We start from the raw sequence: 15267 nt of genomic DNA on the forward strand, positions 1-15267 counted from the left end.
TTTAGAGAAAAATAGGAACTAGGAACACCAAAGCACAAGTTTTAAACTTTAATGGGTTTCTTTCTCTTTTTTTCAGTTGCCCTCAATTGCTGTTCTTACATAAAACTGTGTCTGGCAGGGACTGGAGCTATCTCTAATTGTATAATTGCTATAGTGTTCAGGCTATACCAAAGAATATGATGCCTGCAAAGAGTATTGTAGTTTATTTTAAATGACTCTCTTCAGTGCTTTCAAACACAGCATGAGAAGGGTCATACACTGCATTTAGCAAATACAAATTCAAAACATTAGGCAGATCCACAATGAAGGGCCTTTCAGAACACTCCATTGTCTATACAAACTGGCTACTAAGAAGCAGAAAGAGTGTCATATCATAGCTGCTGGAAGCTGCTTTCCAGAATTGCCTCTTATTTCTCATGGCATTCACACAAAGTGTATTCAATTGGATAAAGATGTAGGGCTAGATTTTTAAAGTCATGGATCCTGTTTTCCAGCCCTGTTGGACTCTGTTGGACTTCTTGTGTATGAAACCCATAGGCAAAGTTAATGAAGACAAAAAGCCTCACTCTAATAGCCATATTAATACATTATTTTATTTCTTGGTCCCTCAAACCTCCCATTGGTGGATAGGAATAATGGAAACCCAAAATCAATTATTAAAAAAAAAAAAGTCTCTGTATTCAGTCTAACTAGACTGACACCATCCTATCTCCTGTAGCTGCTGCAAGATTAATACACATTTGCAGAACTTTGTTCCCAGCTGGAGCTGCCTATAATTTTCATAATATTTTGACTTCCAGAGAAAGGAGATTTCAGATTAGATGAAAGTCTCATGCACCACAGCAAACAGCAACACAAAGAACTTCTTCCTTATCTGTATTGTCTGTGGTCTGCTTTTGTTGTGGTTCTTTTATCTCCTTCCTTCCTTTCCTTCCTTTCCTTCCTTTCCTTCCTTTCCTTCCTTTCCTTCCTTTCCTTCCTTTCCTTCCTTTCCTTCCTTTCCTTCCTTTCCTTCCTTCCTCCCTCCCTGCCTATGAATAATGTCAATTGGATTTGAATTTCTGGTTTTCCTTTTCATTTTAGCACTACTGACTGGAATGTTTTCACTTGAATTAGCAGAGCACAGTGGTGCACTCAAAGGCTCCTGAGAAGGAATTTTGCTTGGTTTCATTGATGTTAGCTTGTCCATGTTCCATATTGACCAACATCTTAAGTGCAGCACTTAAATTAAGAGCACTCTTGCAGGTTTGGAAAGAGCTGGTCAGCTGACCTGGTGATTATTTGTTATTGTGCTTAAAGGCATAAGAGCAAGATAATCCCATACACCATTTTGTTCACTGGGTTGCATTTCACACATACACTAAACACCAAACTGCCCTTTTTTGGCAGCAGAATTCTGTGTTTGTCAGTGGTATTGTATTGCAGGAAGTGCAAGTGTCAGCCAGGGTGGTTTATTAGTTTGGTCTATCAGACATTTCATGGCTGAGAGTCAAAAGAAAATTCTCACTTCTTACTGGATCAATGTGCCTTTCATGGCCCTACAGCAGGAGCAGTGCTGCAGAGACACATCTCAAACAAAACTAAGAACCAATCCAGCTCTAAAGGTGGATAAAGGTCATCATGACCTCATAAAGGTCATCACTATAGCTCATCTTCAGTGTCACTCCTCTAGGACCAAAGTCTGAAACTGAGTTATCCTGGTATTCCAAAAGACAGCACCTTCCATAAGTGCTTATGGTGCTGAAGTGCTCAGTAATTTTGCACTACAGCTCCCTATTCATGTCTGTCTGTGGATGAGGTGATGAGATACTCGAGGTCACTTAGACATGTCCTTCTCTAATGACTAGGTTAAATATGTCTGTTTACTGAGGAAAACCCCTAAATTCTGTATTTCACTTTTTTTAACAAACTTTATCACTTCTTTAATAGTCCCTCAACCATCCTGTGTGACATTGGCTGCCATAGTCTTCTTTTCTCCTACAGTTTTCTTCTACAAACAAGTTAGGCTACACACTGTAGGATGTTTTTTAGCTCTTTGTTTTTTTGCTAGTTTATTGGGTGGCATGCAGGCAGAGGCAGACACAGATCTTGCTCTTGTTCTGTAGCTCACCTGTAGCCCCACAGCATTTTCAGTGGTCAATAGGATCTTTTAACCTAGTCTGGATGCCTCTCAGTATTAGTATTATACACCTTCTTTTTTTCATTTACACTAAAAATAATGTTGATGTTGGTACACAACAGTACATTAATTTTTAAACTTCTGAGCTTGCTTAAATTATTATCCAATGTATGTCAGTGGTTTAGTGTTTTTCTCTTGCACTGGGTTAAATAGAGTTTAAATTGAAATTGTCTCTCTTCTTGGCATTTTTAGACTGAATATTAACTTTGGGTCAAAAGTAATCAGAATGTTATTTTGGCCAAAGAATATGATAATTCAGTACCTTTTCCTTCAGGCTGTGAAGAGTGCCCATAATATGATTCCCAGAGAATACAGCATGCAGTGACCTTGGTAAGTAATTGATGAGACCTCACATAAGTGCCTACCCTTTCCCTATACAGTGCTGTTGCAGGATCATATTTGCAAAAAATGCCACAGCCAGCACGAGCCACAAGCGCTGATAGATTCCATTGTGGCAACAAAGGAGGAATAAAAGCAGAGGCTGCAAAACATGTCATCTGAAAATGAGCAGAAAATCTTGGAAAATATTCTTTACAGTGAGAATTTTCAAACTATTTTAAGAGCCGTTCTTAATTCAAGATAAAACTGCTGTGTAAATATGGGAAACCATAAAAACTAATCTCATGATTTTGTTCAGAGAAATATTTTGCAGTTAAGCAAGACTAAATGTGTCTATTCCAAACAATGTTGTTTCTTTATACCGCTGCAGACCTCTCGTTTCCAGGTTTTATGTAACTGAATAAAACTGGCTTATTTGACTGTGGTTTTATTTCATTGTTAATATTCACAAGTATTGAAGAGAAATGGAAGGGAAAATTAATTTTCAAGAGGTAACAACCTGTTACTTAAGTCATAATCTTCCTCTTTTATACTTTTTTCCTGCTTTCCACACCATGTAGAGAGATCCTATTCCCAATGAGACTCTATCCATAGCCTATTGGATGATGTGACTTTAAGCAGCTGATATTTGATTTTTGCATCAAAGAAAAGAAACAAAAAAGCTAGGAAATCCCTTGGAAGCAAAATAATATAATTTTGTAATAAACTTATTCAATTGTTTATAATTACTTGATGATAATTCCCATCCTAAAGCATTTTAACAACCAGACACTTCCAATGTATTTGCATAACTTCAAGTATTCTCACATTCATTTTGAAAATTTATACACAATTTTCCATTAAGTTCATATGATTAAACATGAGATAAGTGAACTACAGAAATCACAAAACATTCTTTTTGTCATAAATAGATTGAGTCACTTTTCCTCTTTCTAAGTCAATTCTTCCTGACGTACCAGTCCATTGAGGCCTTTTTCCAACATGCCAGACACAGGTTTTGTTAAAAAGGCTGCATGAAAAGGTAGATACACATTTACTTCATATTCAGATTCCCCCCCATGCAAGTATGAAATATTTATAGTTTATAAATTTTATCTTGTGCATTTAAAAAATGAAAAAAATTAAGAGTGGTAATCCCTACTTTGAAGGTAAGGACCTAATGCCTGTGTCAGAAAAGACAGAAAAAGAAAAAGAAAAAATAGGTTTTATGGGGAATAGTGCCCAACTCACATCTTTTCTCATATTTTAAGCTCTAATTTGTGATTTAGTTTGGTATGGTATTCCTTGTGTCATCAGCAACACAATTTCTTTTTATTGCTGTATTTTCATCTTTATCAAAAGACCCTGAATGAGTGTTTGAGGGAATTACCCTTCTACTCCTCTACAGCAATAATACTTAGATTGCTTCTTCTTTGCTCTTGAGTAAGCATCCACAGGTCACTTTTGCTGTAAGTTGTTTGATAAACTCTATGACATGATAATATTTCTGCATTTTATTGATGAGTATTTTATCCTTTTCTGATGCCAAATGAATTGTTGCTGGGGATCTGCACATTCCCACCTGAGTATTTAGCAAGGGTAACTATAAAGAGTGTTTGGAAAAAGCCTGATAGCCACTGCCAAAATGAATATTTTGTAAAACATATTCTTCATAGCCAGCAAACCATTCACATTTCTCAGTGTGCCAGTTTTGGGGGCTTTTTGACACCTTCTCAGCAGATGTTTGACACTTTTAATCAAACTCTGATAGGTCGTGATGGACATAAAATTTCTAATACCTAGAGGAATCTGTTACCCACTTAATGTTTTTTTGCCTGTTTGATTTTGTTTCTGGTTGCTTTTTTTTCCTGGAGGAAATAAAATTAGTTTCCTGAGTCCTGACATATAATTTGGGTTTGAATACTTCATTTTAATGAAGGGAGATGCTGTAGGTAAAATAATTAAATTCTCTAGATACTAATTTTTTGGAAGAGGCAGAAATATTGTTGACAACCTACTGGGGAGTGATAATAGATTTTTGCATTCTTTATTTTCACAGTATATTGATTGTTTCTCATCCTCCTGAAGAGTGAAGCACATAATTCATGTTGTACCTCTTGTAAGAAGAAATGGAGGTCATTTTTTAGTGGAATTCAACCCCAAAAGTTTGAACCCAAAAGCCAGGCCCTTCTCTGCATGCAGCAGTAGGAAAAGCAATGTATCTCTATTTGGTCTTGCATGGGGAAATACACTGAATATTGGCATTTGCCTATCCATAATGAACACTGTCAGATCTGGATTTATGGAAGATGGATAAGGCAGTTGGTTAATAACCCCAATAAAACATTTATGTTATATTAGCAGTTGTGCATGGCTGTTAGCATTTGCCAATTTTACAAGGGAGAGGAGCATCTTTAGGAAAATGAAGAACTTTTCCCTATAGAATGAAAAGTTTTAAATCCACTCCACCTACAAATGCCTTCTTAAACAACCAGTAAAATTAAAATTTAAATGCAATTGAAGTTTGAAGCTCAAAATGTCAGTGAAATTTTGAACCTCTGCTGCAATAAAATTGTCCTGTAACCAAAAAGAAAGATGACAATGTCAGTCATATAATTTGATCAGACTATGATGAAAGTCAATTTCTGTCTCTTTCAGATTCTGTCTAAAGCTTTTGATGAGGCCTAAAAGTTATCAAGGGACAGGCAGTCACAGAGTAATGCAGGCAGCTCCCTCTCCAGCATCAAGACCACTGATACTTTTGGTATTGGGGTGCAGGGATGCCTTAATAGCCACAGAAGTTTCACTTAATTTTCACATTCTTCTATTTTACTGACAGAATTTATATATTTTGATTATATTTTGCCCTATCCACTAACTAGCACAGCTGATACTATACAAATCAATTGTAGTTATATATTTAGGCAAACAGAGGCAATATCTGTAAATAGAAATAAAAAGTGTCATTAAACCAACTGGCTTAATTAATTTCCAAATAATATGCTCAGAAAGTGTAGCTAGGTGTACAGTCTTCCTGACTTCAAGATTTGTGTCTCCAAAAATACCTGCTTTCTTCATTTCTTCTTTAATTAAAAAACCTGCCCACAGACTTTGTCCTATCTTTGTACCAAAGTGTCTTCATTCACATGTCTGAGTTTTGTCACTTTTGTCAGGATACCAATGTATAATTTGTTAGCAGGAGATGCATCACAAAGTGACTTTTCAGGTTGAGTCAACCACAAGCCATATATGGGTCAGACAGGATTTTTTTTTGTGTGTGTCACAAGAAAAAAAGTTTCTTCTTATAAAGTTTGAAATTCAGCTAATGGAGGCAAGGGGATGTGTTTTTAATTAGTTGCACTTTTAACAAGTGGACCAATATTGTAACACAGACAGGTGAAGCAGATAAAGGCCTCACTGTGGCAGTGGCAGCCTCAGAACACTCACACAGACCCACAGCACATCTCATGTGAAAAAGGAGCCCAGTTTATGCAGCTGAGCACACTTCTTGCATCAGACAAGACTTGTAAGAGATAATTAGTGTTTGAGTATAGTTGTTACTTAGTTATAAGATAGATCTGTCTTTTTTGTTCCTGTTTTTAACTTGCACTCCTCTAACTTTGCTCTGGATAGCTTTTTCTTGGCTTACTCATTTGAGCCTTACATTCAGGCTGAGAATTTGGGGGGACACATTCAACTTTTTAATAAGACAATTTTTTCTCCATAATTCTGCTGTGCAAAATCTCTTTTACTGCTACAGTAGAATTGCTTGTTCTTCTTCCCTTTTCAAAACTGAAGAGGGAGAATGAGAATGAATGGCCTGAGCCAGTCACAATCTGTGTCATGAGAGGTTCAGATGGGACATTAGGAAGATGTTCCTCACTATGATGTTGGTGCATCACCAGAAGAGGTTACTGGAAGAGGTGGTGGAAATTTGTCCCTTGGAGGATTTCTAAGTTCAGCTACCACAAAAGCCACACAGCTGACCTGGGAGAGTGGTGCTTATGGTCCTACCCAGAGAAAATGGTTCTAAATCATCTCCAAAGGGTCCTTCAGGCCCAGAGTTCTTTGATTTAGCCAATATAATCAGGGCTTATGCTGCTGTTACAGGGTAAGGTTTTACCTTGTAACTAGTAAATAAACTAATATCAAAGCAGGTTGACGCAAAATGTGCAGAGGTTTAGAGAAAGTGATAATTCAAGCCTAAGAGCAGGTTAATTTACCAATAAAGGATAAGTGCTATGATTTCCTGGAGGATAAAATCCTGATGAATTACTCCTCTTGGATTGTTGCTTTACTGTTTATTTTAGAAGGGCTCTCAATGGAGTACATTACTTATCTGATAGTCTATCTAAGCCCCTTCTTCTACTCTCTCTTTTTATGATAAGTCTACTGCCTTTACCTTATATAACTTCAAATTCTGGTCACTTTGTTTCCTTTTTTATTTATGGGTACAGAAAAGTGACCTCATGCTTATGAAGATCATTAATTGTGAAACTCTCCAGAATTACAGGTTGTTCTGGCTGATGTATCAGTAAACTTTAAATTGCCTCCTTTATCAGGCTGAAGTTTGTGTAATTGTGTTTACCAAAAATTCAATCTCTACATGAAATTTAATCAGGAAATAAAATCAAGAATCTACCGAGGTCTGTTTCATATTCCATAATCATTTTAAATAGAAGTTTAAATAGAATTTTTTTGCTTATCTTTACTCTGAGGATAAAACGTCTTTGGAAGATATTTAAATTTTCATGGAGTCATGGAACAATTTGAGTTGGAAGGGACCTTAATGATCATCTGTGAAGATTTGTTTTTGTGGAGGCTCTTTTGCTTTAAACTTATTTCCATATAAAACTGTCCAGTGGTTGCAACACTAATTAGATTGATACTGCATGGGATATCCAGACTTGTTGCATCTAAACCCTTTGATTTTCCCACTAGATGGCATTATGCATTAAGTGCAAGTTAATAATAGGTTGACTATAATTGCAGATGCTAAGGATTTAAAAAATAAGAAATTATCTATTGTGTTTGCTCTTAATCTATGCTTAGAACTGCGGCATAAAAATCACTTGACCTACTTCTACCCAACAGCAACCCAATCCATCCTTAATGCATCAAATATGGATTTACTCAAAGCAATAAAGGAAGTCAGCCATGGCAACAATATCTGATCATGTGTGCAATGTGCTTTTTAGAATAAAACTTGTCCAACCATTTCTGCATTTAACATTTAAAGAGTGACTTCAGTGCTGCAGATTGCTTCCTTTCTGGGTACATGGCTCCAGCTGAAGTGATGGGAGGTGTCCTAAGCAAAGCTGCAGTGCTGAAAATTGTTTTTAAATAAAGAGCCCCACATGAGGTTTTTTTTTTATTTAGTAGCTAATTCAGGATAGGTAATCAGAATAATTTATCACTTCAAGTTTAAATATAGAGATGCTGCTGTTTCCTCCACCCAGATGAGTTCTTAGCAGTCCCCTTACAAAATTATGGGGTGCTCAAGAGTGAGGCTCCCAGAACCTCAGGTCCTGACCAGTGAGGGTCCATCTGAGGTGGAGCAGAAGTCCAACTCCTTCAACAGAACTGATCAGATATGTGTTATCCACATATCTGTATTCCCTGTATTCTGTATTCTGAGCTGGGTTTTTTCTTTATTCTTTATGTAGAATGTAAGAGGCTCCAGGCTGGAAAGGGGCAATCCAATATTGCAACATTTTACTGCAAGAGAGGTGTAGAGTATGAGCTGGATGAACCAGTTCAGTTAGCCAGGGACAATAATGGAAAAGTATCCAAGGACAGGAAATCAAGTAAATATTAGCTTAGTATTAAAAAGGTCTTTTAAATCCTCATGCAGTTGGAACACATAATAGAAAAGTAGAACTTGTGCTTGTTTCTAAATTGGCTTTTGTGAAGAGGACAGATTGATGCCACCAGGAGAAACTTACTAAAAGATTGCCACGAACTCAGGCTGTTAAACTGTTTGTGTTTTCTGTTTAAAATTTTATTTTACTCATGCTATCCCCTAAGGTTTGATAAACTATGAGTTTAACTGTCCTGTGCAGTGCATGGCTGTAGATAATGCAATGTGTGATTCCTTGACACAGAAGTGCTTATGGTTTGTATTTGCCTGTGATGGGTGATGGGATTCAACCCTTTTGTAACACTGCTATCAAAAATACCTCATGAGATCTGCCTTCGACCAAATTGTTGAAGTACCTACAAACTGCAAATATGAACAAGGGTATAGATCCACTGAATTAGAGCAACTGGTTTCCTCTTGTCACTTGAGATGAAGAGATTGAATGTAGCTTTTAGTTGGTTAGTAATATTATAAATTAATAGGCATTAATCATTGTTAATTGTATTGTTGATTAATTTTAATAAACACACATAGTTCATTACTAGGATGCAAAACTTGAGAGTTTCACAGATGGTATGAAATTGTATTGCTAGTTACCAGATTTTCATATGGAAAGGTTAGCGACAGAAATTTCCTTTATTATTTAGTCAATGGTGAACACTCAGTGAAAAGCACCATCCCAATGCTGGTATTTGAAGCTTGCATCCTAATGGTTGTGCCCCAAGGGATTTCAATACACCCAGTTCAATAACATACAGCAGAGGCAAGCAAACATGTTAGAAAAATGGATATTTGGAGGCATGTATTTCCTTTCTGTTCCTAAAAATGCTGAATTACTTGAGACAAAGGGAATTTAAAAACCCATTCCCCAGCCAGTGCATGACATGAATGTGTAAAGCATTGGCTGTAAATCAGCACCGTGCTCAGCAGCAGCTCTCCCCAGCCTGCTCTGACATTGCAGAGGGACGAGGGAGGGCCAGCCTGGGTCCCATCCCACAGGCAGAGCCCAGGGCCATCACCAGGAGATCTCTGCTCTCTGGGAGCTCTGCAGCCACTGCTTGCTGCTCCACCAACTGCAGCCTGCAGCACTCACAGGGAGCTGCACCAACAGCATTGAAAAAGTCCTGGTTTATAATGCACATCTTGCTTTTGAGGCACCAAGCTGGCACGGGCTGTCACACCTAGTCCAAAAGCAGCACTCTGGTGTTTAATTACTGAACTCATTTACCTGTGATTCCTCATTTAAATGAGTCTGTCTTTCCAGGTCTGTCTTTCAAAATTGCTTTTTGAATCTTCACTTGATTGATCTCTGCAGTAACAACTGGGTTTCCTGGTGACTTAAGGGGTCTTTCTGTTGGGTCTGAAATTATTAATTACCATAGAGTTCTTCTAAAACACCTGAATTTTTCTTCAATTGTTAAAAAGTTTAAATGAAACATTTGATTGAAATGAGTGGCAATATCCTGAAGGAGAAAATAGATCTTATTTAGGAGCAGCTTTTTTTCTGATCTTCACACACAGAAATTAACACAGATGTTTTTGGTCTATCTGCAATACAGTCTTGGCTGTAGTTGTGAGCACGAAAGTGCCAATTTCTTAATCTTTTTTTAGCAAATAAAGAAAAAACAAAATCAAGCAAATTAGTAAAGCACATTTGAACACAGCCAGGAAGTCATGGATCTATTTCAGTAATTGTGAAGAAGGTGGCTCATCCTCAAAGGGTGTTATTAAATTCCTAATGTCAGAATAAAAAACCAAAAGGCAGCACCTGCCTGTTTGTAGCTGGACTCAGCTAGTGAAATAGGCTCCAGAAATGTTCTGGGGAGGAATTCCTCGGCCAAACTCCCCTCTCCAGATGAATGAATAAATGTAGCTGCAGCACAAAACCCCAAACATTTACAGGGAAAACATCTGCAGAGCTGGAGAGGTCTGTGCTTGTGCACTCACTCCCTCTCTGAAGCAGTGAAAACTCTGAGAACTCTCTCCTTGTCCCCAGAATTCAGATGTGCCCAAAGAGTCCCACAGAGAGGCCTCTGCAAAGAGGGAAAAGTGAGGATGTGAATATCTAGCAAACAGAAAAAAAAAGTTGTTGAGACAACATACAGCAGGAGTTACTATTTATTTGTTTTAGGCACCAGCCTTCTAAATAATTGAAACTATTTCAGATGTTACCATGGGGTATTAACTTGAAAATTATGACTTTTTGGTATCTGTAAGCTTCATTCCATCTGTTCTTTCTGGCCCACGTTTATGCTGCTGGTATCTGTCTGGTTGCTGTCACTGCCCAGGAGTGAACCTTGGCCTGGTTCATTCATTCTTAAATAGAGTATTTTTTATTTGCTTGAGTCTAATAATGGGGAAAAAATAAAGTTCTATTTTTTTCATACTGACATTTTAGAAAATATCTATTTAATTTACATTTTTTGTAGAATATCTCTATGCAGGATTATGCACGGTAAGTGTAAATTGCAGGACTGCAACTGTAGTGTATAAAGAAAATAATTATGTTATTTGAAGGTTAGCCATATAATTTTGTTTTATTCTTTGAGAATGGCAGTTAAATTTCAACTATGTAATATTTTCTAGAAATAAGGATTTTTTTAATGGCTTCACTTAGGTACAGAGAACACAGTAATGGTCACGAATTTGGCAGAAGACAGTGTTTGCTTTCATCACTGTGTGATTCATCAGAACTCTTGCAGGATGGTGGTCACAGAGCAGTGCAGGGCTGCCAGAGGCGTCAGCAACCTTGGACACCTTTACATTGCAAATTTTAGTGACACAAAAAGGCCGTGGCAGCTCTCCCCACCTGGAGAGCATCACCCTGAGCTTGCACAACCGTGAAACTTCACCATGCAGAGTCAATAGCTGAGACCCTGGAAGCATCAGAGGGGCACCAGTACAGTGCCACACCTGAGCTAAAAAGCCCAAATGTTCTGCAAGGCTAAATGGGCTCAAGATACAGAGCAGCAGCAGCTCTGATGTCTGTGTAAACAGAGGCTCTTACAGCTCTTTGTGTCTGCAAAGGCCTTTAAATAACAAAGTGAAAAATCTACTGCTCTTCAGGATTTAATGATGAGTACACCTGCACTGCTGACACCTTGAGCTGGTTTAGCTGACTGTAGATTGGAGGTGTGTGTGCCTTTTCAGCTGCCCCTGTGAATGTGTATAAAGAAAACCCTGGCACTGTGCGAGCCACCAGGAGCTTAGGCAGCCACACTGAGTGTTTGGTTTATTGCACTGGAGAACAGGAAATCATAACACCACTCATTCTCCAGGATACATCTTGGTTAAGGACTTTACTGGTGTAGCTGTAGCTGGATATGTCCTCCTGGTGTAGCTCTGCTAGGTGAAAGGATGTTTTCCTGAGAAAAATAATACTTGAGAGCTCCACATGGAAAGTACTGCATGGGAACTGCATAATGTAATTCCTCATTAGGAGGGAAACCATAACCATTGTTGCTCTTCCCTGCAGAACTCAGGCCACACCTCTCCCACTGAAGTCTGTGTGCTTTAGAGTCCCAGAAGAGGTTTAAGTTCTGTGATCAGGCTAATTTAATAGGAGAGGTTTAATTATTTGATACCACAGGAAAAAAAATAGAATTACTGACTTTTGCATCCTTTCCAAATCTGACATTTCCAAGCAGGTCTGTAATGGCAGTCTCAGAGGACCCGTGCAGTCCCCAGCACAGCCAAAGGATAACCTGTTGCTAAGCAACCAATATAAGTGTGCTGCTCAACATTTATTTCATTTGGAAAGAACGGATTCTTTAAGTACTTCATCTTAGCTACCAAGCACAAAGAGTTTTCTACTTGTTTTTCTGTAGCTGTGCAAATGTGTAAAACAGCTGATTTGCACAATCAAATGTGCACTCCCAAAACAGGTGCCAGAGAGGAGTAGGCAAAATGGAAGGTATAAAAAACTGGCCTGAGTACTTTAGCCCTTTCTGAGATCAGCATCCTGAATTTGCCTCTTTGTGTCTTTGTTCTGCCTAATTGAAAATGGGCTGCCTTGGAGCATGGATGTGGCAGAGCTCTCTGCAGGGCCTACCAGTGTTTGTTGATGCAGCCTCTTTTGAAGACGTCAGGGTTTTCCCACTGACACAAAGAAACCCTTTTCACCCCGACAAGCAAAGCCAGAACATAACACTGAATTTCCATCCTGAAGACTCCAAATCTCAGATTCTGCACTTGTTTCATAAAAGCAGCTAAATAGCTTCAGAAAAGAGCACTTACTGCCCTCCAATTAACACCACTTTCACTTCAGTGCTTGTCCCTACAGTGAAATGAAACCCTATAGATCTGCTAGGCTTTTGTGTGTGTGTCTGAAATCAGCCTTGGCTGAACAGCCTCTAGCTAGATTGTCCTTGGAGGAGTTGTTAGTCATGTTTTCCAGTTCAGAGTACATTGGGTGCCTGAGTATCTGAAGAGCTTTTTGTTCCCAACCAGTGAAGGTCTCTCTGCTGCTGCCCAATGGATCTTGCTGGATACAGACAGATGTCTCACTGCCCTCTGATCAAGGGACATGGACACACATTTTGCCTTCAACTGGTGTGGTTTCTAAATGATGTGTTTTGACAAATGAAATGCAGCGTGGGAGTACTACAGTGTTTGCAAGCTAAGCTGTGTCTTGGGAGCAGTAACTAACAACTACAGCTTTTTTTAGGAAATTAAGCTCAGTGTTGAAGAAATGCAGCGGAGCTCTGCATGGAATCCTGCAGCTTTGGTGACTGAAGACTCTTGGTGTCTTAGACTATTCAGGTGCACAAATCTTCCTGTGCCCCTCTCCCTCCCTTCACTCTGCTTTCTATGCCTAAGAAGGGAATTGTCTTGCAGACATCTCTTCACTGGAGGTCTCACTTTAAGTGTTTGCCTCCCATCATGATGCAGAGCTCCCAGAGCTGAATCAATACTTCTTTCTTCTGTCAGCTGTAGTCCATGCAGGAGCACGGCTGTCAACAGGCTGACACTGCAGTGCCACATCACCCAGCCTGGCTGTCACACCTGGGGCAGGAGAGCCCATTTGCTGCTTAACCTGGCAGCCTGGTCATGAACAGGTTGAGTTGGGTTTTCAGACAGAAATAATTGCCATTTTCAATCACAGGGTTTTGATCTGTTAAAGCAAATTGTTGGCTCTGTCTTCCTTCATTTAGGGAATACTTTCCCAAAACTGCTGCTTCCTATTTCTTTGGAACATTCAGTGACCTCGTGCTGCAGAGAAGTACAAGATCAACCAACCAACCAACCAACCCTGTCACAAGAAGCTGACATGAAAAATATCTCCCATGAAAGTTATCTGACCAAATCCAAAGCAGACTTGTTTAATGAGTGAGCAAGTAGGGAAATGCAAGAGTTTGGGGTTTTTTTCAAGCCCAAATAAAATACAGAGGTCAGGAAAAGGATAAAACAAAATGGGCCAAGATGCTTATTTTTCAAGATGCTTGGTTCAAGTTGCAAGATTCACAATAGCATTTGGGTTTGGGAAAAAAAAATCAGCATTTTTCACTAAAAAAACTAATCAGGGAATGGTTAACAAACACTCACAAGAGGACGTTGTGTGAGTAACATATACTGAAATAAAACTACAGGGGGAATAAATTACAGACAAAAATACAGCACAAATAAAGAGCAAGGGTATCTTAAGCAAAGTGTAATTCTAAATTGAGTAAAGGGCAAAAGATGAGATGTAGTTTCACAGGAAATCTGAAATAGCTCCAGTTAAGCCTAACTTAGGATGCAGAAGCTGGTATATTTGAAATACATCTATGTATTCCTGTATAATGGAGGCATCTTGAGAGGCTGTAAGCACCATTATGCAGTAGCTTGTGTAAATATCCTGAGTGAACCAATGATGAGGAGGGGGAATATAAAATGCAGAGCACAGATTTGGCTAAAATTCAATATTTTGGAGTGGGTTAATATAACTTTAAAGAAAATGCAAGAAAAATAGAGAATAGATGAGGATGTGTGATTCTTCCAAGGGCATATTATATGCCCTCTACAAATAATTTCATAACCTAGGAGGGAGAAAGGAGGAAATTTAAGTCAGCATGCTTAATACACTTATACTAACTCAATTTTATTGACTTTTTTTTTTGACATTTTAGATGCTGTATAAAATAAATCACTTCAATGCCGATATAAACAAATATTTTCCCTTTGCCCTCGATCAACTGCTCAAGTATTTTCCCTTTGCCCTGGGGACTTTCTGCTCAAACTCTTTGTTCTTTTGAAGAGCCACTCCTCTGGAATTAGGCTCCCTGGTTGGCCGCTGTATCCCATTCTCCTGATAGGACAGCAGGTGGATCTGGCCAGCAGCCAAAGGGAATAACCTGTGCCCCAGGGACAGCAGGGATAGCAGCACTGACACACAAAGCATTAGCACTGAAGGAGTATTTCTCCTCTGGCACTTCAAAAATGAAAATTGATATTCATAGCCACATTCTACCTAAGGAATGGCCTGACCTGAAAAAGGTAACAAGAGTTTAGGTATTCAGTGCCTTAGGTTATCAGCAACCATTTCTACCAATGTGATTTCTGAAAGAAAAATGAATGAAGGGTTCTGGGGTAAATATCTCTAGGTTTTTGTCTAATCTGGGATATTTTTCCAACTATAAAATATTTGTATTTCACTACTTTGAAAAGCAAGAGTCCAGTCAGAAAGGCATGTAAAACTGGGCTCTGTTCCCCATTTTTTATTTATTCTGAAGCAATTCCTAAAGTTTTCCTTGAGTTTTTTGAGACACGAGATTTTGGGATAATAAGGTATAAATTCCACTTTCTTGATAAAAATAGAGCTGTTCTGTTCCATTCCTACATGGTATTCACTTTTGTTTTAAATAAAATAAATAATCAAATATTAGACAAAATTAATGTTAACTAAGACAAATTTATTCACATCATTATACCC

General features: G+C 38.4%; 1 protein-coding gene across 6 annotated transcripts in view; it reads left to right on the forward strand.

The window, feature by feature from the left end:
• ACMSD (aminocarboxymuconate semialdehyde decarboxylase) overlaps window positions 1-15267 on the forward strand; it is a 39705-nt gene that overhangs the window by 3393 nt on the left and 21045 nt on the right. For 3 of the 6 annotated variants that reach the window (XM_071435433.1, XM_071435432.1, XM_071435431.1), the window contains exon 3: window positions 2454-2509. The exons of 2 other annotated variants lie outside the window; for them this stretch is intronic. Coding sequence is in view for 1 of the 4 variants with exons in the window: in XM_071435436.1 (XP_071291537.1) it covers window positions 14775-14831 (57 nt within the window). In the remaining 3 variants the exon portion in view is untranslated. Of the gene's footprint in view, window positions 1-2453; window positions 2510-14759; window positions 14832-15267 lie in introns of those variants that run through there. One more of the 6 variants, XM_071435436.1, reaches the window with a different exon arrangement.

This window comes from Agelaius tricolor, unplaced genomic scaffold, assembly GCF_023055355.1.
Source record: "Agelaius tricolor isolate 1412-34295 unplaced genomic scaffold, bAgeTri1.0.p SCAF_10, whole genome shotgun sequence".
Taxonomy (NCBI): domain Eukaryota; kingdom Metazoa; phylum Chordata; class Aves; order Passeriformes; family Icteridae; genus Agelaius; species Agelaius tricolor.